The 22,691-nt window shown below is 48.1% G+C and overlaps 1 protein-coding gene and 1 long non-coding RNA gene across 2 annotated transcripts; both read right to left on the reverse strand.

Annotated features, from left to right (window-relative positions):
* Window positions 1-1,295: 1,295 nt before the first annotated feature.
* LOC138373258 (F-box DNA helicase 1-like) lies at window positions 1,296-9,925 on the reverse strand. Its single transcript, XM_069339298.1, has 5 exons — window positions 9,905-9,925; window positions 8,575-9,543; window positions 8,280-8,377; window positions 2,605-2,719; window positions 1,296-1,415 (listed from the first exon to the last, which is right to left on the reverse strand). The coding sequence occupies exons 1-5, from the start codon at window positions 9,923-9,925 to the stop codon at window positions 1,296-1,298; spliced, it is 1,323 nt and encodes a 440-aa protein (XP_069195399.1).
* Window positions 9,926-10,121: 196 nt separating this feature from the next.
* Window positions 10,122-11,708, reverse strand: LOC138373121 (uncharacterized). The gene is made up of 3 exons (XR_011231070.1): window positions 10,943-11,708; window positions 10,672-10,800; window positions 10,122-10,290 (listed from the first exon to the last, which is right to left on the reverse strand). It is a non-coding gene; the product is annotated as an uncharacterized lncRNA (long non-coding RNA).
* Between the last annotated feature and the right edge of the window lie 10,983 nt (window positions 11,709-22,691).

The following is a 22,691-nucleotide window of genomic DNA, read 5'->3' on the forward strand; positions in this document are numbered from 1 at the left end:
CAGTGTCCCCGCGGCCCGGTCCTCGACCAGGCCTCCACCCCTAGGCAGCAGCCCGTGACAGCTGATTAACACTTAGGTACCAATTTTACTGCTTGGTAACAGGAGCACTGGGTGAAAGAAACTCTGCCCATTGTTTCTCGCCGGCGCCTGGGATCGAACCCAGGACCACAGGATCACAAGTCCAGCGTGCCGGCCGACCGGCTCCCAATAGATCAGATCAGCTATAATGAGATCAGATATAGATCAGTTATCAGATCAGCTATGCTGATATAGCAATAATCGTCAGAGGTCTTGTACTTTTTTTTTAAAGTGCAGAACAACAAAAGTGCTTTAAAAAACAAAGGAACGTTAGATAAAGTAACATCTGAATGCAACATTTTATGGCTAAAAATATTTACACAGAACTCAAAGGCAATGAGTCTAGGTCGCAACACTCCAGACAGGCATCTATGCATTCACTACATTAACCTTCAGTGGATGACAATATCAATATCTTTGAGTGTGGATTGATTTTAAAATGACATTCAGCAAGCAAATTCAATATCTGAAGGAGAGAGCAAAAATCATTACTGAATATATTGAGAACAAATCACAGGGCCCCGTCTCGGAGCAGGACTCAAAATATTAAGAATGTTTTACATACACAGAGTTCGTTCCCTGGTTGATTATGCAGCGCCTGCTTTACTCACTCTTTCTCCTGACCAGTGGGCAAAGATTGAGGTTATTTAAAATGGTGCAATGCTAGTCATAACATCGGCTCCCAGATGGACAAAAATACTGAACTTAAGACTAGAAACTATACTAACATCGATTGAAATAGGGTAAAAGGGATTGCTGCCTGCATGCTGACCAAGATAGTGACTAGACCAAGAATCAGTTCACCTAAAGATAAAGATAAGAGTCACTGGAGCACTAACGTGGGGACAGAAGAGCTTCGAATAGCAACATGTGGACCCATTGTGCAATAAATACCACCAATACATTCGATACAACAAATACAGTCAGAGTGGTGTCGACGAAATACATGCAGACTTGATTATGAAAACCTTTTGGGAATTGCTGCCAGCAGACCAGGATTATGGTTCTTGAAGAAAAAAAACAAAACAGATTAATCCTGATCTGCTATGCAGCTTTGCATAGATGAATATAGAACCAAATTTTGCATCTGATATCACCACATACTTCACAGATGGATCAGTAGACCAGCAGGGACAAGAAACCGGAGCAGCAGTTAAGGCAGGAAATTCTGTAGTTAGTTGCAGAGACTCAAATGGGTGTTCAACCTTACAGAGATGCTAACCATTCAATAGGCTTTGGAACATGCTCTTGCTGAACACCGACATGTTGTCATAAATACGGATTCGTGAACTGCCATTGAAACCATGCAACAAGAACCGATACGTGACAACAGCCATCTGACCATAAACGTCATATCATTAATGCAAACACTCAAACGTCAAGGCCGTCAGATACTTATCAACTGGGTGGGAAGTCATGTGGGAATAATAGGGAATGACATTGCAGACGAAGCTGCAAAACCTGGAACTAAGAGACAAAATGTAGACATTAACATACCACTGAATCTATCACATAATTAGAGTTTACAGTAATTTGAAATAGAGCAATGCAGAAGACGTACAGTGACCACAACACAGCAGTTGCAACATTAGGATCTGCGGGTTAGTACAAGAATTCAAGCAACTACGAACAACTTAATTTGATAAAAGGGAGCAGTAGAACAACAGAAGTACACTTACATCGCATCACACTTGGATACCCATGTGCTTTTGAAATAGGCTTAAAGGTTCCAGAAGATGACAGGAAATGTTAGCACTGAGGAAAAATGCCCGACAGACCACTGTTACATTATTTAACACAGTGCACAGTAACAAACCTAATAAGATATCAACAAATAATCAACAGAGCAGAAAAAGTTGTTAAAGATATAGTGCATAATCTTATCGAAACTAACATACGAGTCATAAATACTCATACTCCACCTATGTAAAACAAACAAAAACAAGTAACACTTAGTGGGCCAGCCAGAGGCTTAGAGCCCCATGCAGGAATATCACTGAAAAAAAATCTAAAATGTATTAGTCTGCTGTGCTTTGAAGGGTAGATTTTAGTCAACTGAGTTTTGAAGGAAAGGTATTAGTTTATTTAGCTTTGAAGGTCACGTATCAGTGTACTGAACTATGGTCACTTATTAATCTTTTGATCTTTGAACGTCAGGTAATAGTCTACTAAGCTTTGAAGGTCAGGTGTTAGCCTATTGTGTTTTGAAGGTCGTCTTAGTCTTCTCAGCTTAGCAGGTAAGGTTTTAGGCTACTAAGTTTTGAAGGTAGGTGTTAGTCTACTAATCTTTGGAGGTGGGGTGTTAGTCTTTAAAGCTTTGAAGGTCGGGTATTAGTTTACTGAGGTTTCAGGGTTAGGTGTTAGTCTACTAGGTATTAGTTTGCTAATCTTTGCAGGTCACGTGTTAGCCACCTTAGATTTGAACGTCAGATATAAGTGGTCTACTAAGCTTGGTAGGCCAGGAAGTAGTCTACTGAGCTTTGAAGGTCAGGTAATTGTCTGCTGATCTTTGTAACAAATTATTACTCTGTTCGTTGCGTTGTAGTTGTAGCGGGCTGATTCGTGCTGCTTCCCAGTGATCAACCTTAAGCGGGAGGCTCGAGCAAAGACTTCCATTTCACAATCTATCGATCTATGCGTTCTGAAACATAATATTCTTGAATTGAAATATAAGATTTTCAACTGAAAAAATAAATTAATTAAAATACTAAAATAAATGTTTTGTTCTTATTGGTAGAAATGAGGAGGGATGGAGCGAGATAGTGCAACTCGATAGTGCTAGTGATAGTTGGGGGGTGCAACTCTCAGCACCCCCCAACAACTCTCAGCACCCCCCCCCAACAACTCTCAGAACCCCCAACAACTCTCAGCACCCCCCAACAACTCTCAGCACCCCCCCAACAACTCTCAGCACCCCCAACAACTCTCAGCACCCCCAACAACTCTCAGCACCCCCCAACAACTCTCAGCACCCCCCAACAACTCTCAGCACCCCCCAACAACTCTCAGCACCCCCCAACAACTCTCAGCACCCCCAACAACTCTCAGCACCCCCCAACAACTCTCAGTACCCCCCAACAACTCTCAGCACCCCCCAACAACTCTCAGCACCCCCAACAACTCTCAGCACCCCCCAACAACTCTCAGCACCCCCCCCAACAACTCTCAGCACCCCCCAACAACTCTCGGCACCCCCCAACAACTCTCAGCACCCCCCAACAACTCTCAGCACCCCCCCAACAACTCTCAGCACCCCCCAACAACTCTCAGCACCCCCAACAACTCTCAGTACCCCCAACAACTCTCGGCACCCCCCAACAACTCTCAGCACCCCCAACAACTCTCAGCACCCCCCAACAACTCTCAGCACCCCCAACAACTCTCAGCACCCCCCAACAACTCTCAGCACCCCCCAACAACTCTCGGCACCCCCCAACAACTCTCAGCACCCCCAACAACTCTCAGCACCCCCCAACAACTCTCAGCACCCCCCAACAACTTTCGGCACCCCCCAACAACTCTCAGCACCCCCAACAACTCTCAGCACCCCCCAACAACTCTCAGCACCCTCCCCCCCAACAACTCTCAGCACCCTCCCCCCCACCAACAACTCTCAGCACCCCCCACCCAACAACTCTCAGCACGCCCCAACAACTCTCAGCACGCCCCAACAACTCTCAGCACCCCCAACAACTCTCAGCACCCCCAACAACTCTCAGCACCCCCCCAACAACTCTCAGCACCCCCCCCCCCCAACAACTCTCAGCACCCCCCCCCCAACAACTCTCAGCACGCCCCAACAACTCTCAGCACCCCCCCCCAACAACTCTCAGCACCCCCAACAACTCTCAGCACCCCCCCAACAACTCTCAGCACCCCCCCAAAAAACTCTCAGCACCCCCCTCCCCCAAAAACTCTCAGCACCCCCCCCCCAACAACTCTCAGCACCCCCCCAACAACTCTCAGCACCCCCCCCCCAACAACTCTCAGCACCCCCCCCCAACAACTCTCAGCACCCTCCCTCCCCCAACAACTCTCAGCACCCCCAACAACTCTCAGCACCCCCCAACAACTCTCAGCACCCCCAACAACTCTCAGCACCCCCCCAACAACTCTCAGCACCCCCCCCCAACAACTCTCAGCACCCCCCCCCCCAACAACTCTCAGCACCCCCCCCAACAACTCTCAGCACCCCCCCAACAACTCTCAGCACCCCCCAACAACTCTCAGCACCCCCCGCCAACAACTCTCAGCCCCCCCCCGCCAACAACTCTCAGCCCGCCCCCCAACAACTCTCAGCACCCGCCAACAACTCTTAGCACCCCCCAACAACTCTCAGCACCCCCCCAAAAACTCTCAGCACCCCCCCCCAACAACTCTCAGCACCCCCCCCAACAACTCTCAGCACCCCCCAACAACTCTCAGCACCCCCCAACAACTCTCAGCACCCCCCGCCAACAACTCTCAGCCCCCCCCCCGCCAACAACTCTCAGCCCGCCCCCCCAACAACTCTCAGCACCCGCCAACAACTCTTAGCACCCCCCAACAACTCTCAGCACCCCCCAACAACTCTCAGCACCCCCAACAACTCTCAGCACCCCCAACAACTCCCAGCATCCCCCAACAACTCTCAGCACCCCCCAACAACTCTCAGCACCCCCCAACAAGTCTCAGCACCCCCAACAACTCTCAGCCCCCCCCCGCCAACAACTCTCAGCCCCCCCCAACAACTCTCAGCACCCCCAACAACTCTCAGCCCCCCCCAAAAACTCTCAGCACCCCCCAACAACTCTCAGCACGCCCCAACAACTCTCAGCACCCCCCCAACAACTCTCAGCAACCCCAACAACTCTCAGCACCCCCCAACAACTCTCAGCACGCCCCAACAACTCTCAGCACCCCCCAACAACTCTCAGCACGCCCCAACAACTCTCAGCACCCCCAACAACTCTCAGCACCCCCCAACAACTCTCAGCACCCCCCCAACAACTCTCAGCACGCCCCAACAACTCTCAGCACGCCCCAACAACTCTCAGCACCCCCAACAACTCTCAGCACCCCCAACAACTCTCAGCACGCCCCAACAACTCTCAGCACCCCCCAACAACTCTCAGCACCCCCAACAACTCTCAGCACCCCCAACAACTCTCAGCACCCCCCAACAACTCTCAGCACCCCCCAACAACTCCCAGCACCCCCAACAACTCTCAGCACCCCCCAACAACTCTCAGCACCCCCAACAACTCTCAGCACCCCCCAACAGCTCCCAGCACCCCCAACAACTCTCAGCACCCCCCAACAACTCTCAGCACCCCCCAACAACTTCCAGCACCCCCAACAACTCTCAGCACACCCCAACAACTCCCAGCACCCCCCAACAACTCCCAGCACCCCCCAACAACTCACAGCACCCCCAACAACTCCCAGCACCCCCAACAACTCTCAGCACCCCCCAACAACTCTCAGCACCCCCAACAACTCTCAGCACCCCCCAACAACTCTCAGCACCCCCCAACAACTCTCAGCACCCTCCCCCCCAACAACTCTCAGCACCCTCCCCCCCCCAACAACTCTCAGCACCCCCCACCCAACAACTCTCAGCACGCCCCAACAACTCTCCGCACGCCCCAACAACTCTCAGCACCCCCAACAACTCTCAGCACCCCCAACAACTCTCAGCACCCCCCCAACAACTCTCAGCACCCCCCCCCAACAACTCTCAGCACCCCCCCCCAACAACTCTCAGCACGCCCCAACAACTCTCAGCACCCCCCCCCCCAACAACTCTCAGCACCCCCAACAACTCTCAGCACCCCCCCAACAACTCTCAGCACCCCCCCAAAAACTCTCAGCACCCCCCTCCCCCAAAAACTCTCAGCACCCCCCCCCCCAACAACTCTCAGCACCCCCCCAACAACTCTCAGCACCCCCCCCCCAACAACTCTCAGCACCCCCCAACAACTCTCAGCACCCCCCCCCCCCAACAACTCTCAGCACCCTCCCTCCCCCAACAACTCTCAGCACCCCAACAACTCTCAGCACCCCCCAACAACTCTCAGCACCCCCAATAACTCTCAGAACCCCCCCAACAACTCTCAGCACCCCCCCCCCAACAACTCTCAGCACCCCCCCCAACAACTCTCAGCACCCCCCCCCAACAACTCTCAGCACCCCCCCCCCAACAACTCTCAGCACCCCCCAACAACTCTCAGCACCCCCCGCCAACAACTCTCAGCCCCCCCCCCGCCAACAACTCTCAGCCCGCCCCCCCCAACAACTCTCAGCACCCGCCAACAACTCTTAGCACCCCCCAACAACTCTCAGCACCCCCCCAAAAACTCTCAGCACCCCCCCCCCCCAAAAAAACTCTCAGCACCCCCCCCCCAACAACTCTCAGCACCCCCCCAACAACTCTCAGCACCCCCCCCCAACAACTCTCAGCACCCCCCAACAACTCTCAGCACCCCCCAACAACTCTCAGCACCCCCCCCCCAACAACTCTCAGCACCCCCAACAACTCTCAGCACCCCCCCAACAACTCTCAGCACCCCACCCCCCCTAACAACTCTCAGCACCCCCCCCCAACAACTCTCAGCACCCCCCCCCCCAACAACTCTCAGCACCCCCCCAACAACTCTCAGCACCCCCCAACAACTCTCAGCACCCCACAACAACTCTCAGCACCCCCCAACAACTCTCAGCACCCCCCAACAACTCTCAGCACCCCCAACAACTCTCAGCACCCCCAACAACTCCCAGCATCCCCCAACAACTCTCAGCACCCCCCAACAACTCTCAGCACCCCCAACAAGTCTCAGCACCCCCAACAACTCTCAGCCCCCCCCCCCGCCAACAACTCTCAGCCCCCCCCAACAACTCTCAGCACCCCCAACAACTCTCAGCACCCCCCAACAACTCTCAGCACCCCCCAACAACTCTCAGCACGCCCCAACAACTCTCAGCACCCCCCAACAACTCTCAGCAACCCCAAGAACTCTCAGCACCCCCCAACAACTCTCAGCACGCCCCAACAACTCTCAGCACCTCCCAACAACTCTCAGCACGCCCCAACAACTCTCAGCACCCCCAACAACTCTCAGCACCCCCCAACAACTCTCAGCACCCCCCCAACAACTCTCAGCACGCCCCAACAACTCTCAGCACGCCCCAACAACTCTCAGCACCCCCAACAACTCTCAGCACCCCCAACAACTCTCAGCACGCCCCAACAACTCTCAGCACCCCCCAACAACTCTCAGCACCCCCAACAACTCTCAGCACCCCCAACAACTCTCAGCACCCCCCAACAACTCTCAGCACCCCCCAACAACTCCCAGCACCCCCAACAACTCTCAGCACCCCCCAACAACTCTCAGCACCCCCAACAACTCTCAGCACCCCCCAACAGCTCCCAGCACCCCCAACAACTCTCAGCACCCCGCAACAACTCTCAGCACCCCCCAACAACTTCCAGCACCCCCAACAACTCTCAGCACACCCCAACAACTCCCAGCACCCCCCAACAACTCCCAGCACCCCCCAACAACTCTCAGCACCCCCCAACAACTCCCAACACCCCCAACAACTCTCAGCACCCCCAACAACTCTCAGCACGCCCCAACAACTCTCAGCACCCCCCAACAACTCTCAGCACCCCCAACAACTCTCAGCACGCCCCAACAACTCTCAGCACCCCCCAACAACTCTCAGCACCCCCAACAACTCTCAGCACCCCCAACAACTCCCAGCATCCCCAACAACTCTCAGCACCCCCCAACAACTCCCAGCACCCCCAACAACTCTCAGCACCCCCCAACAACTCTCAGCACCCCCAACAACTCTCAGCACCCCCCAACAACTCTCAGCACCCCCAACAACTCTCAGCACGCCCCAACAACTCCCAGCACCCCCCAACAACTCTCAGCACCCCCAACAACTCTCAGCACCCCCCAACAACTCCCAGCACCCCCAACAACTCTCAGCACCCCCCAACAACTTCCAGCACCCCCAACAACTCTCAGCACCCCCCAACAACTCCCAGCACCCCCAACAACTCCCAGCACCCCCCAACAACTCTCAGCACCCCCAACAACTCCCAGCACCCCCAACAACTCTCAGCACCCCCCAACAACTCTCAGCACCCCCAACAACTCCCAGCACCCCCAACAACTCTCAACACCCCCCAACAACTTGCTTCTCACCTGATGGCGGCTTCGAATATTTCATTTGTTGCACACCCATTGCACATATATCCTCCAGGAAACCGGTTACCACTATGACATATGTAGTATGACAGTGCCTAAAAATTATGTACAAAATTAAGTATATTCATGAATGTGACAACTTTCCCCAATATAATTAATATGATCTGTCATATATTATTTTCAAGGCCGACAATTATATATTACACAAAATTACCATTTAATTTAATTAATATATATAACTTTTGAACCAAAATTATGACAGGAGTTTTAAATAAAATGATTGCGAAGGTACCTTAATTATGAGCGGGGAGGACGCGGGGGTGACCAGGGTGCGGCACCACAGACACACAACGCTCTCCTCGACGCTTTTCCTCGCTACTAACACGTCCAGCTCGTCATGGGCGAATAGGAGGGCATAGAGAACTGCTTTGTTGATGGTGAAAAACTTCCTGGCTCGCGTCACAGACACATACGCCAGCCTCAACTCTTCATCAATATTTGTAATCAAGATAATGTTATTGTCAATAAAGTCTCCTGTCAATATAACCCAGTCCCATTCTAGGCCCTTGGCCATGTGAACTGTACTGAAGGTAATGTCTGCTACGGACGCCTCTGTGTTGCTGCACCTCTGAGTAAGCAGAGTCACGTGATAGGGTGTCCTACTCCCACTGTAATTGAACATCTCAATTTTGGAAAATAGCTCGTCGTCATCGTTAGATTCAGCATATTCCTTAAGTTCGGCTACTGTTTCGAACTTAGCCACTAATGGGTTCTGAATATTTGCCGATTCTCTTGTGGCAAGTCCCTCCTGAATTTGATATAAATTAAATATATCCATAACATCGTCATATCCATATTTACTCAGCCCACCAGCAAATGTCATGGATGCTGCTAAGTACCTTGTATCCTCACACATCTCCGTGGCTATTTTATAAAGTTCCACATTTGACTTGGCTATATAAGCCCTTTTGAGTTTTGAGCTTGGGTCAAAAAGTCGAGGATTTGGAGCATGGACAAACGAGTCCTTTATTTTTGCTCCGACGACAGTCCGGTGGGGAACTCCATGGAGAGCTTCCAGAGTACATTGTGCCACATATGACACCTCCGGTCCGAACCTGAAAGACTGGTGGAGGAAAAACTTGTGAGTGTGGGTAACCTTATCCAGGGCGCTGACTGTCCCTCCGGAGGAGCCAAGCTGTTGGTACGAGTCTCCCACAAACACCTGAAACAAACAATAGCACAATTCAATAACATCTGTCACCTAATGAAAAGATGCGATTTATGTGAAATATCAACCAGAACCATGTAAAGGAAGGGTGACGGAGTACAAGTAATTATCAAAAGAAGGCACGAAACTGGGAAGGCTATGCAGCACCATCAAATGTGCGGGATAATCAGAGGGCGCTAAATATCACCAAGGATGCCAATACGAGAACAGAAACACATAAAAAGAACGATATCAAAAGTATCCGAGTAACCAAGAATACTATCGAGGGACAAGCGACCGCAGGGGATGGTCGGAAAACAAAACACATGCTCGTCCCGGAAGATAGGACATTCAACAATAATATGTACGACCGTAAGAGTGACCATGAGTTAAGTGAGTATGGCCAATACGCAACCTCGCCAGAGTCGTTTCCCATCGCCGGTTACAGTGGTAGGAGGATGGCCACGATGACACACAACTCTTAAGAATACGTAGTTTGTTATCAGTAACAGAAGACCAACAAGCCTGCTAATGGGTAAAGACGGAGGAATGGATAACCGGGTAAAAGTCGGAATAAGGAAAACCTTTTCGAGAGATGGGACAAGAGTGGACAGCTTCCCTGGTGGCAGCATCCACACGCTCATTTAAAGAGACACCAATATGGTTGGGAACCCAGCAAAACTCAACCGACTTAAGGGGGCGATAGTTAGGGTTCATAAAAGTTGTTCTAGTGCAATGAAAATTTATTGACGTGTTACACGTGAAGAGGGCTGCAAGTGGTCCAAGTTTCAGCATCGCAGCCTAAATAGAGAGGGAGAAAAAAAAAAAAAAACTTTTTTTAACCATTTTTTTACATGTTTTAAAGTTGATATAACAAATACAAATATCAACTGATATTATTTCTATGATACTCAGCTATCACAATACTATATAATAAAGGTTGTCTAGTGGCATTATTATCCCAAACCTATTTAGTGCAATAATACAAATTTTCAAAGTTCACCCAAAAAATTATGCAACAAAATGATGTTTATAAATATATATAAAATCAATAAATGATCTTAGGGGAAATATATAACTTGAGTTTTTAGAGGCACAGACTCTACATATAATGTGCAAGTTCCATGTAAATTGAATAATAAATAAAAAAGTTATTCAACCATATAGTTGCAAATTAGTTACCTGTAAAAAATGAAGGTCAAAGTTCAGCCACCTTTGGCTGAGGTTGATGAACTACCAATTTCAATCAAAATTACCACCCTTGTAGATTGGCATTCCTTCAGTAAGGTGTGTAAGTTCCATGAAGATTGCCTGATAAAAAAAAAAAAAAAAAAATTATTAAAAAAAAAAAATTAAAAAAAAAAAATAAAAAAAATTAAAAAAAAGACAGCAGCTTTATATTTACAATTATTTATGATATAGTATCAAGATATAAAACATAATACATACTAACCTAATATAATTGGTCTGAAATATGCAACATCTTGCAACATCAAGAGGGAGAACGTCTTGAGTTGCAGGTCTAAGATCTTGAGTGGCAGGTGCCGCAGGTGGTGTGGCAGGTGCCGCAGGTGGTGTGGCATGTGCAGCAGGAGGTGTGGCAGGTGCCACAGAGGTGTGGCAGGTGCCACAGGAGGTGTGGGTGCCTGGGTGTGAGGCGAGGTAGTGTGTTGTGGGGGCGGGAGGCTGCCCTCTCTCTTCACTCAAGGGAACTCTTGTTTTGCCTCAGTGTGGCTTTACGCTCCTTCTTTACTTGGCTAACGCGTAGAGCTCTTGCCTTTAGAGCTTTCTTCTTGTCCGATACTATATCCATTGTGCAGTATATGCAAGAAAATACGATCTGTGCGAGCGCGTCAGGCATGCGACCGCCGGCACAGACACTGAGAGGGTGACTAAGCCAGTAAATCGGATTATAGCCCCTCCCTCTCACAGAAGACAGTTGCCAGCGAGTGTGTTTATAATTTGTATATGCATAACAAGATATTCTCCACTCTATTGCGAAATACTAGACGCTTACAACGTATGACGCATCACCCTACGGCGCACCCGAGCCGCGAGGACCAGATTTCGGGCAATTGCGGCTGGAAAATTTGCTGTAATTACGTTATTTATTATCATAACATTAAACGGTTTGCACCACGGTGTTGCCAGAACGTTGTAGTATTTTTATAAATTTTTCGTGTTTGGCCGAATTTTTTCGGCCAAACAATGATAACGCCCTCTTAAATTTACTGTGAATAAGAAACAGCCAATGCTGGATCTCGACAACCACTGGATAAACTGGATTAATGGACATGAGAGCCATGAAGGCACCACGAGAGTCAACAACAATTACAAAGGAAGATTGACAACGAGAAAGCAGGAGATGAAGAGCAGAGAGAATAGCATAAAGTTCCGCTGTGAAGATGCTAGTCTCCGGAGATAAGTGACACATAAGTGCAATCAGGGAAAAACAACAGTAGCCTTCACCGTCGTCAGACTTAGACCCATCGCTGGAGATGGAAACGGAGCGGGAATGAGCAGAAAAGTGCTCAAGGAAAAGGCGTTTTAGAACAGTAGGAGGGGTAAAAGCTTTAGTGATACGGGTTAAGGTTTTACAAAACTGCGGAAGGAGGACTCTCCAAGGGGGCAAAGAATGAACAACACGAAGAGAAATATTAGAAATACGAACTGAAAGAGAATCCTGTAAGCGAGATAACTGGATAGAAAGAGGGAGGTGGTGAAGAGGAACTGGAACCGTAGGAGGGGCAAAAGTTAAAACACGACAGAGGCGAGAGGAAGGATGTTGCAAGGACCGTCATCCTTCATGGATGTCCCATTGACATGGGACAATACCCGAAGGAGGGTAGGGCCTTAGAGCATTCACCAAGAGGTACGAGATATGTGGCAACCAAGTCAAATGAGTGTCAAAAATCAACCCCAAAAGCTTAGCGGAATCCTTGTACACATTGGGGTGACCATAAAGCGACAAAGATAGACGAAGAATGACACACTTCCTAGTAAAAGTCATAGCACAAGTATTAGACGTAGAGTACCTGTAGCAATGATCGGTGGCCCATGACGACACTATCAATCTCAAGTTGAATCTGGCATTAAAGGAGAGGCGAATCATCACCCTGACAGCAAAGGGTAAGATCGTCGACAGAGAGAGCGGAGAAGACGCCAGAAGGAAGAGAGGAGAGGAAAACAGACCATTGAGGACAACCAGAAAAAGCAGTGCTCAGAACACTACCCGGGGGCACACCTTTGTATTGCCAAAAAGAGGCAGAGCGTGCGATACCAAGCCTCACTCGAAAGGAACGACGAAATAGGAAGCTTTGGAGAAAGGTAGAGATATGACCACAAAGATCAAAAGAATGAAGTTGGGATAGAATATGATATTGCCAAGTGGTGTCGTAAGCCTTTTCCAGGTCAAAAACGACAGCAACAACGGAGGTCTTCGCAGCAGAAGCAATACAAATATAGACCTCCAAGCTCACCAGGACATCTGTTGTGCTGTGGCACTTGCGGAAACCAAATTGAGAAGGGGAGAGGTGGTGATGGTGTTCTAAGTACCAAATCAGACGAACGGTAACAAACATTCAAAGAGTTTGCAGACAACTTGTGAGGGCAATAGGAGAAAGTCCTTAGGGGATGTTCCCAGAGACCCTGATTTGTGAACAGGAAGGACAACGGCATTGAACCAGTCCTCAAGGACTGACGACGATTCCCAGATCCGATTATACAGACTCAGTAAATACCGAGACGTGCACGGAGGGAGATGGCGAAGCATCTCAATGAACACTATTGAAGCCCGTCGCCGTAGAACCGTAGAGGGCCAGGGCAGACCGAAGTTCAGAGAGAGAGAGAAAAGGGATTGTTATAGGGTAGTCGAAAATGAGTGCAGAAATCTAAGGGACGAGATTCAAGGACATGTTTACGAAGAAGGAAAAATTGGGGAATATGAAAACAAGAGCTAACAGAAGAAAAGTGGGAACCCAGTTCGGTGTCGACCTGCAACAGGTCCGCCACAAGAGTACCACGGAGGTGAAGGACCGGCGAGACATCGGGAACGAGCTTACCAGCTATCTTCTGGATACACTTCCAGATCTACTGCACAGAAGTTTGGGATGTAATGGTGGAGACATAAGACCCCCCAACATTCACGTTTAGCCGTACAGATGGGCCTACGGGCCACCGCACTTGCCTTTCGAAACAAGAGAAGAATTTGCCATCTGCCGGCGGCGGTGTCTCTTTCAGGCTGCACGCTTACAGAGGACAGCCCATGCACAGTCGGCATTCCACCAGGGAACGCACTTCCACTGTCCCCGAGAGGAAGAGCAAGGAATAGAACGGAGGGCAGCGTCGAAGATGGTGTCATGAAAAACGAGGAGAGAGCGAGGGAGAGGCAGAAGGAAGAGGTCAGAGCGAGCAGCACTGAGGGTAAATAGGTTCCAGTCCGCTTTAGCAAACTGCCACCTAGGGAAGGAGAGAGGGAGGGTGAAAAGAGAAAAAGGTAACAAGGATGGGGAAATGGTCACTGCCATGGTGGTCATCAAGAACCTGCCACATGACATCTCAGTAAAGAGACGACGAGCAAAGAGAAAGATCAAGACAAGAAAGGGTGCGAGTCCGAGAGCCCAAATGCGTGGGCTCACCAGAATTCAGAAGAGACAGGGAAGAAGAGAGGATAAATGGCTCAAGAAGGCGACCTCGGGTGTTTGTCAGAACATCACCCAAAAGGAAATGATGACAATTGAAATCACCTAGCAGGAGCACAGGCTCCAGCAAGGAGTCCAGAAGGTGTTTAAGAGTGACGTAGTATAGAGAAGATGACAGCCAGCACCACATAAAGGCAGGGTGACGGAGTATAGAGAAGCCAACATTTCACCCCCAAGTGGGGAGACGCAGCCAACATTTCACCCCCAAGTGGGGAGACGCAGCCAACATTTCACCCCCAAGTGGGGAGACGCAGCCAACATTTCACCCCCAAGTGGGGAGACGCAGCCAACATTTCACCCCCAAGTGGGGAGACGCAGCCAACATTTCACCCCCCAAGTGGGGAGACGCAGCCAACATTTCACCCCCCCAAGTGGGGAGACGCAGCCAACATTTCACCCCCCCAAGTGGGGAGACGCAGCCAACATTTCACCCCCCAAGTGGGGAGACGCAGCCAACATTTCACCCCCCAAGTGGGGAGACGCAGCCAACATTTCACCCCCCAAGTGGGGAGACGCAGCCAACATTTCACCCCCCAAACAAGCAGCAAACATTTCCCCTCAAACAGAGCTACAGCCAATGTTCTCCTCAGATGGAAAGTTGCAACCAACTTTGATCTAGTTACACCCGACACCGGCCATGTTCCGGAGTGTTGGTGAGAACCATTGCTCCGAGGGCCCTTACTCAGCCGGAGTGTGTTCCTTTACCACATTTAGTACAGGTTGCTTGTGTTCAGATCTTGAGATCCACGAGAGGCGAGACAGCAGGCCGATAGAAGGACGACGTTTGATTCCACTATGCTTGGAAGACTGTTGGGGAGTTTGGTGTCCATCTTGGTATTTGTGTTCGTTTTTATTGATTGCATGGAAGGAACACAAGAGTTGCAAGGAACATTGCCCTCAATTGGAGAGCTATAGTCAACTATCCTTTTCATGTGGTAGTGTAATCAACATTCCCCTCAAATTAAAAGTTATAGCCAAACTTTTCCATCAATGTTTGAGTTACAGCCAACATTTCCCTCTAGCGGAGAATTAAATTCAACATTCACCTTAAGTGGAGTTATACCCAACATTCCCCTTAAGAGATGCATTTACCAATATCAGTTGAAAATGGAATTGATAAAGGTTACTATTAAATTGTTAATAGTTGATCAGTAGGTTGTTGATACCAGTTGCCCTATAAATCAATTTAGTAACAACTATTCGTCTTGGCGACAATTCCTGTCTCTTTCTTGTCTAATAAGTCTGTGAAACAGTGAGACGAGAGTAACCTTTATAATAACGTTTCGCATGTATGGGATTACTTCAGACTAACATAGTCCCACGGATGTCTGCTACACCTCATACATTATCTGCATGCAGAATGCCATCTGGAAGCGTAGTTATGTAACATCTGTGTCTCTCTCAACACCATTGACCGCATTCTCCTTCCTCAGCCAACAGTTGTGTAATAGTGTCGTATTTTCCCCAGCACTGTTGGCACACAAGGGGTGTGAAACACTATGGGGCTCCCCACATTCCTTGCCGAGATGCAGTTAATATCATAAATATATAACTCCTATTATAATATTATTTGCTTTTTCGTTTAATTCTATCCAAATAGTTTCTGTGTGTGGCTCAGTTTAATTACATCCTCCCTGGTAACTGCTAAACTAGTCAACCTGTCCTCATCCCCACCCACACAGACTTGCTCGGCCGAAGGCACATTGTTAAGTTCTTCTCTAGTAAATACAGATACAAAATATTTGTTAAAAATACTACTTATCTCCTTGTCATTATCCGTTATTTGACCTGTCTCAGATTTTAATGGACCTATCCTTTCCCTAGTCTTAGTTCGATATAACTGAAAAAACCCTTTAGGATTTGACTTTGCTTGCTCTGCTATGCGAACTTCATAGTTTCTTTTTGCTTTCCTAATCTCTTTTTTAACATTTCTAACCAGTTGTATGAAATTCCTGTTCTAACCTGACTTCCCCATTCTTAATCCTTTTGTACCAAGCTCTCTTTTTACCTATAAGGTTCTTTAAATTATTTGTTATCCACTTTGGGTCATTAGTATTCGACCTATTCAATTTGTATGGTATACTACGTTCCTGTGCTTTGTTTAGAATATTCTTAAATAAGTTATATATTAAATCCACATCGAAATCCCCTTTTACGTCACCTATCGCTGGGTTCATGTCTCGCTCTAAGACCGGCCCACACCCCGTACCCAAGAGTTTTCAATCTATTTGACCCAAAAAATTTCTTAGGCTATTAAAATCAGCTTTTCGAAAATCTGGCACTTTAACAGAATTTTCTCCTACAGGTCTATTCCATTCTATGCTAAATCTGATTACTTTCTGATCACTGTTCCGTAGCTCACTCCCTATTTCGATGTCATTAATTTGTGTTTCCCTGTTAGTTAACACTAAATCTAAAATATTATTTTCCCGCGTTGGTTCCTTAATGTGTTGCGTAAGAAAGCAATCGTCAATTAATTCTAGAAAATCTTCTGCTTCACTATTCCCTGTTTTGTTCACCCAGTTTATTCGACTAAAATTAAAGTCACCCATGACATAAATACTGTTAGATCTAGATGCTCTAGATATTTCATTCCATAGATGCTTTGCTTCCATTCTGTCTTAATTTGGTGGCCTATATATAACTCCTGTTATAATATTATTTGCTTTTTCGTTTAATTCTATCCAAATAGTTTCTGTGTGTGGCTCAGTTCCACATGTATGTCACAACTCACAGGTGTGTTGTGAGTTCCACATGTATGTTGGGAGTTCCACAGGTGTGTAAGCAGTGCCACGGGTGTGTTGGGAGTGCCACAGGTGTGTAAGGAGTGCTACAGGTGTGTAGGGAGTACCTCAGGTGTGTAAAGAGCGCTACAGTTGTGTTGGGAGAGCCACATGTGTGTTGTAAGCGCCACAGGTGTGTTGGGGTGCCACATGTGTGTTGGGAGTGCCACATGTGTGTTGGGAGTGCCCATGTCTGCTGGAAGGTCCACAGGTGTGTAAGGAGATCTACAGGTGTGTTGGGAGTGCCACATGTATGTAAGGAGTGCCACAGGTGTGTTGGAAGTGCCACAGATGTGTAAGGAGTACGCTACAGGTGTGTAGGGAGCGCTACAAGTGTGTAGGGAGTGCTACAAGTAAGTAGGGAGTGCTACAAGTAAGTAGGGAGTGCTACAAGTACGTAGGGAGTGCTACAAGTACGTAGGGAGTGCTACAAGTACGTAGGGAGTGCTACAAGTGTGTAGGGAGTCCCACAGATGTGTACGAAGTGCTACAGGTGTATAGGGAGTGCTACAGGTGTGAAGGGAGTGCTACAGGTGTGTAAAAAGTGCCACAGGTTTGTGTGTAGTGCAACATATGTGTAGGGAGTGCTACAGGTGTGTTGGGAGTGCCAAAGGTGTGTTGGGAGTGCTACAAGTGTGTAAGGAGTGCCACAGGTGTGTTGGGAGTGCTACCGGTGTGTAAGGAGTGCTACAGGTGTGTAGAGTGTGCCACATGTGTGTTACGAGTGCCACAGGTGTGTAAGGAGTGATACATGTGTGTTGGGAGCGCTACAAGTGTGTAAGGAAAGCTACAGGTGTGTAAGGAATGCTACAGGTGTGTAGGGAGTGCCACAGGTTTGTTGAGAGTGCCACCATAGGGCCACAAGCACCGGCCAGTACTGTGGTTCCTCTGAGGACAAGTACTGAGGGACTGACCGGCCCCTCTCCCACTACTAGTACTGTGTTTACTGTGAGTGTCGGCCCCCTCTCCCACCACCTGTACTGTGAGTATCTTTACCCTTCCACCCATCAATAAGAACTCAGCAATGTGATGTTATAGTGGCCAGAATACGTCTGGGATATAGACGTATCTGTCTGTGAGATTTTTTTCTACGCCTACCTCCCTTAGGAGGTGGACTACAAGTTTAAAGGCTGCTCACAGCAGTTAAGCATGAGTCCAATAGAAAAAGGAAAAGCGGGAGCAAACCGCCAGGCCTCCACCACCAGGGGTGAAAACCTGTCTACAATAGGCCGCTGGCTCCTCCTAGTTAAACAGGACGTTAAAACTAATAAAGGGTAACCGACGGGTTCTCACAATCAAATATTTGTATTTGATGTGGCGCTATGAATTGGAATTCGAATTCCCCAAAACAGCCGTCATATCAAGATCACATCAACATTTAATCGTAATATGCAGAAATATGGTGGTATAATATGGTTGAAGGGTTGACATCAAAGACCGTTTTCTATAACATAACAATTTATTAATAACAAGAGACTAACTACTACATTACCGAGTTTACGTTACGTTAATGTCCATCCAGTGGCACGATAACAAACAGCTAAATAGCAACCCTTGCTGTGAGGCTGCATACTGAACTAACCTGAACACAGGTGTGCCCACTGATGACGCAATATTGCAATCAAAGAAAAATATCACAGACTAAGTTACACCACAGCGAATGGTTACGTTATTGTACATCAAGTGGCATTTGCAACACAGCTATTCAACAGCCCCTCGAGAAGTGACAGCAGGCTCCATCTTGCTGACACTTCGGGCTGACAACATGAACTAACTGAACAAATGAAGGATATCCACTGAAGACACAAGCATGCAATCAATAGTGTCTCGGTTTCCCTGACAGCTACTATAATCACAAGCTTAGGGGTCCTCCCGCCCCCCCAGGAGAGACCCACGTAAATAGGCGGGTAGTCAAACAGTGACCCCCCCTATCACAACCCAGTGTGAACACTCTATGCAACTCCCTACAAGAAGTTGCCCTGTAAACAGTAACAAAGACAGGCAAGGCGGGATTCTGGGACACAGCTCCACAAATCCCTAGATTACTCTACTCTCGTCACCAGATGACAACCAAAAGAAATTGCCTTAAGTGATTAATTACGTTAATTGACTGATCGCAGCAGTCAGCAACAAAGTACTACGGTAATCACAAACAATTGTCTCACACTAGACAACATCATGATGATACTCTACGTTAATCATTAACACTTGTCTCTCTTGTTAACAATAACTCAAACTTATATTACATCACACTTGACTCCTAGCAAGTATTCAGTGAGTAATTCTTAATTAAGGTCGAACGGACCACTAATTACATCCCCATTGAGTTACGTTAACTAAGCCTACCCTATCTTGGTAGCTTCTCAACAGCCTGTGTCAAAAAATTACTAGTGAGTGTTAATTACCCTAATTAACTCCGAGTAATTAATTAACTGTCACCAGGGCCGATAATTAATCATCCATAAATACGTCTCACTCCGCACTGCCTAAGCAGGTCTCATCAAACACTGTGAATTCACGGGAAAGGAGTTAATTACTCCACTAATTAACAAAATGTGCCACTAATCCACTGTCCTCAGACAGGATATGAATAATACAACGATTTATGCTAGCTCCATGACCTCGCTTTACCGGGTCATCGGAGCTCTCCAGATGTTAATTACTCCACTAATTAACATGAGTCACTAATTGTTATACCCCAGAAAGGTAATTAGTCTCGAGCAAATTACGTTAACACAAATACTGACAGACTCTGACAGATCCTCTCCCACTACGTGAATTCATGATGAGAAGGCTAATTACATAATTAGCTAGAGTGGTCAATTAGTTGTCACACGGACAATTAATTGCTCCCGAGACGTATCTCACTCAAGTTCAACGCTGTTCTCTCTCATAACAGCCCTCACTCACTCCACAATAAGTGTGCACCCCTTATCCAGTTAATTCCCCAATTATTAACTCACTGAATCCTTAAGTCCTCAACACAGCTTAAAGAAACAAAGTAACCCCAGTGTTACATAGGTCACACTACAATGGCATGCAACAACACAAATGCACTGCCCACATACGGTTGCGGCTACTGCAACTCGCTAATTATTGTGCCCACACAATAATGGCACACGGTTGTGCAACACACAAGAGTATACCAATATTACTGCCCCCCTTTTCTTGCAACCGTTGCAAAGGACTACTGTGAACACACTCTTACCTCAGCAAGGCAATTAACCCATCAATTTCCTGCTCTCATTAAGTACTGTGAATTCCCCTGAATAATCCTAGAGGTCCCTTAAACCCTCAACACCGCTCCGAGGGCAATAATATCGTATAAACTGATACCACTGCACAAACCTGCAACATAATGATGCCGTCAACATACCCCACATGCTAATGACATCATTAGGCAATCAGTCAGCAATCACATCTACTGACTCACCACACAACACAGTACATAAACATGCAAATGAACACATAGAAATGGATTCACATAATCAATGAAAATTATATCATCAGGTAAATGTATCTCTAACTACACAGACCTCAGGGGTACCCACTGACATCTCTGCAACCTGGCCTGCCTACCTCTAATGATACAATTTATATACGGTACTCTATGACATTAATCGAGTTTGAACAATTATATAGAATCGACAGGCTGGATCACTTATATGGTAAATCTCTACACTGACCGGTTACATACTCGAGTCAGTCTACACACATATATATATCATGATACTACAGTGTGGTCCCGTGTACAACATCTATCTCCAGGTACCGCCCTACCAGTCACCTGGACGTGCTACAGACAGCTGTCTCTCAGCTGCTTCCCTAGCCTGGCGAGGCTCTGAGACAACTCTTACCGGGAATTTCCACCGGTACTCATCACACTGCATACACAATGATAAATTTTACTCACGTCTAACCTCCTCATTTTTACTCATTTCCCAGGTCACTACCACTCTAGCTGTCAACACTTAGCTTGCTCCTCATGCGTCGACAAGATGTTGCCCTAGGCTGTCCTGGGAAAGTGGCCAAGTGGCCCAAGGAGGTGGTCAAGGCATGTGGCCACCGCGTGGCCCACAGCGCCCCTCCCGAGCTGAGAGGAGGGGGGGTGGTAGCTGGCGCGTGGGCAGCCTGGGGTAGCTGGCGCGCGAGCGGGCGGGTGGCCGGGCCATGCGGCGGGTGGCCGGGCCATGCGGCGGGTGGCCGGGCCATGCGGCGGGTGGCCGGGCCATGCGGCGGGTGGCCGGGCCATGCGGCGGGTGGCCGGGGTGGCCTGGGGTGGCCCCCGGGCATACACACGTGGATGGGGAATCACCAACTCCAGCAAACCAGAGCCTGCCTTGTTCTACACTGGGGTGACAATGGCCAGCGGCGTCACCACACTGACGCAGCCTGTCGGAATTCAAAGTCCCACAGGGGCCTGTAATCTCACCACAATTACACGAGGAGGCCCTGCCTGATTTCCACTAATTGTCCATCACTACTAGACAGGTTATTCAAACCACCTGTTACACCATGAGGTTCTGCCAGCTGCCTCATGGGTGAACACTGTCAACTGTCTCTTTAGCTTTTTACTGTTCCTTCCGTAAATCCTTGGCCCCAATTCACGCCAATTGGGCCTTGACACAACCCCTGATGGCAGGAGTGCTATGCTCGATGAGTAATATGGACGACAGAAGCGATTAACGGGGGTGGAGGTGGCAGGCCTGCCACCTCCACCAGTCACTTCTTCCTCCGCTTGCCGCCCAATTCAAACTGACTCTATGGCGGGCAGGGAAACACAAATGCCCATATCTCCCCCCCCCCCTACTTTGTCTTGACCAATCAGCACGAAGCCGGCACTGTTCCCTCGTGCCGCTACCAATCACAGCCTCACTCACCCTCAAGCCTCCCTGTGACGTCACAAGGAGGGGAGGCCTAAAGACAATGGCGCAATGTCTCACATGTTGGGGGGGGGGGCAACGTTCACCCTACTCTCCCCCCACCTCTAACAGTTTCAGTCAAGTATCCTCTCATACCACTTTACTCTCACCTCATCCTATTTCACAGAAACAGGAAAATCTCTGTAATTCTCTCTACAGAGCCATCACAGACCTCTAACCAGTCCCAACCGACAGTCCTTAACATAAGCTTTCATTCAACACCCCACAAGTATATGTTAGTTTGAAAGCTTCAGTTTCTAGTCCCTAGAGCGACTAGCCTAATCTAGAAACTAGGAAAACTTGCTGAGGGAATCTAAATTCCCTCACACTGGCAGCTTTTTCAAAACCCAAATTTCGAGTACACAATGTTTCAACTTTGTGAAAGAGAAAACATGCACTCTCATGAACATTATATTGTACAATGTTCCATATTGACTGACTTTCGCCCTCCTGGGCTAAGGTATGCTGAACTCTGTAATTACAGTATGAGCTCTGGAACACTTGATGATATATTGGACTTGTACCTCTAGATTGACCATGTAATGTATCAACTATGCAATGTATGTATGTGATGTACCTATATAGCCTGAGCTTGTGCACCTTAATCACCCTCAGTGCTTAAGTGCTTAATAACACACTAGTTTTTCTATCAGCAATCTTATCCTCTTAGAGTAGGAGAGCAATAAATTTATGTACTCACCTAGTTGTGTTTGCGGGGGTTGAGCTCTGGCTCTTTGGTCCCGCCTCTAAACCGTCAATCAACAGGTGTACAGATTCCTGAGCCTATTGGGCTCTAT

This window comes from Procambarus clarkii, chromosome 41 (genome assembly GCF_040958095.1).
Source record: "Procambarus clarkii isolate CNS0578487 chromosome 41, FALCON_Pclarkii_2.0, whole genome shotgun sequence".
Taxonomy (NCBI): Eukaryota; Metazoa; Arthropoda; class Malacostraca; order Decapoda; family Cambaridae; genus Procambarus; species Procambarus clarkii.

Bases quoted from the DNA above. Each gene is read 5' to 3' on its own strand.
- LOC138373258 (XM_069339298.1), bottom strand. From the start codon at position 9,925: ATGGGAAACGACTCTGGCGAG. The intron at 9,544-9,904 runs GTTGCGTATTGG...TCTTTTCATTAG, and splicing joins TGGGAAACGACTCTGGCGAG to GTGACAGATGTTATTGAATT. The intron at 1,416-2,604 runs GTAATAATTTGT...GTTTATGGTCAG, and splicing joins ACTACAACGCAACGAACAGA to ATGGCTGTTGTCACGTATCG.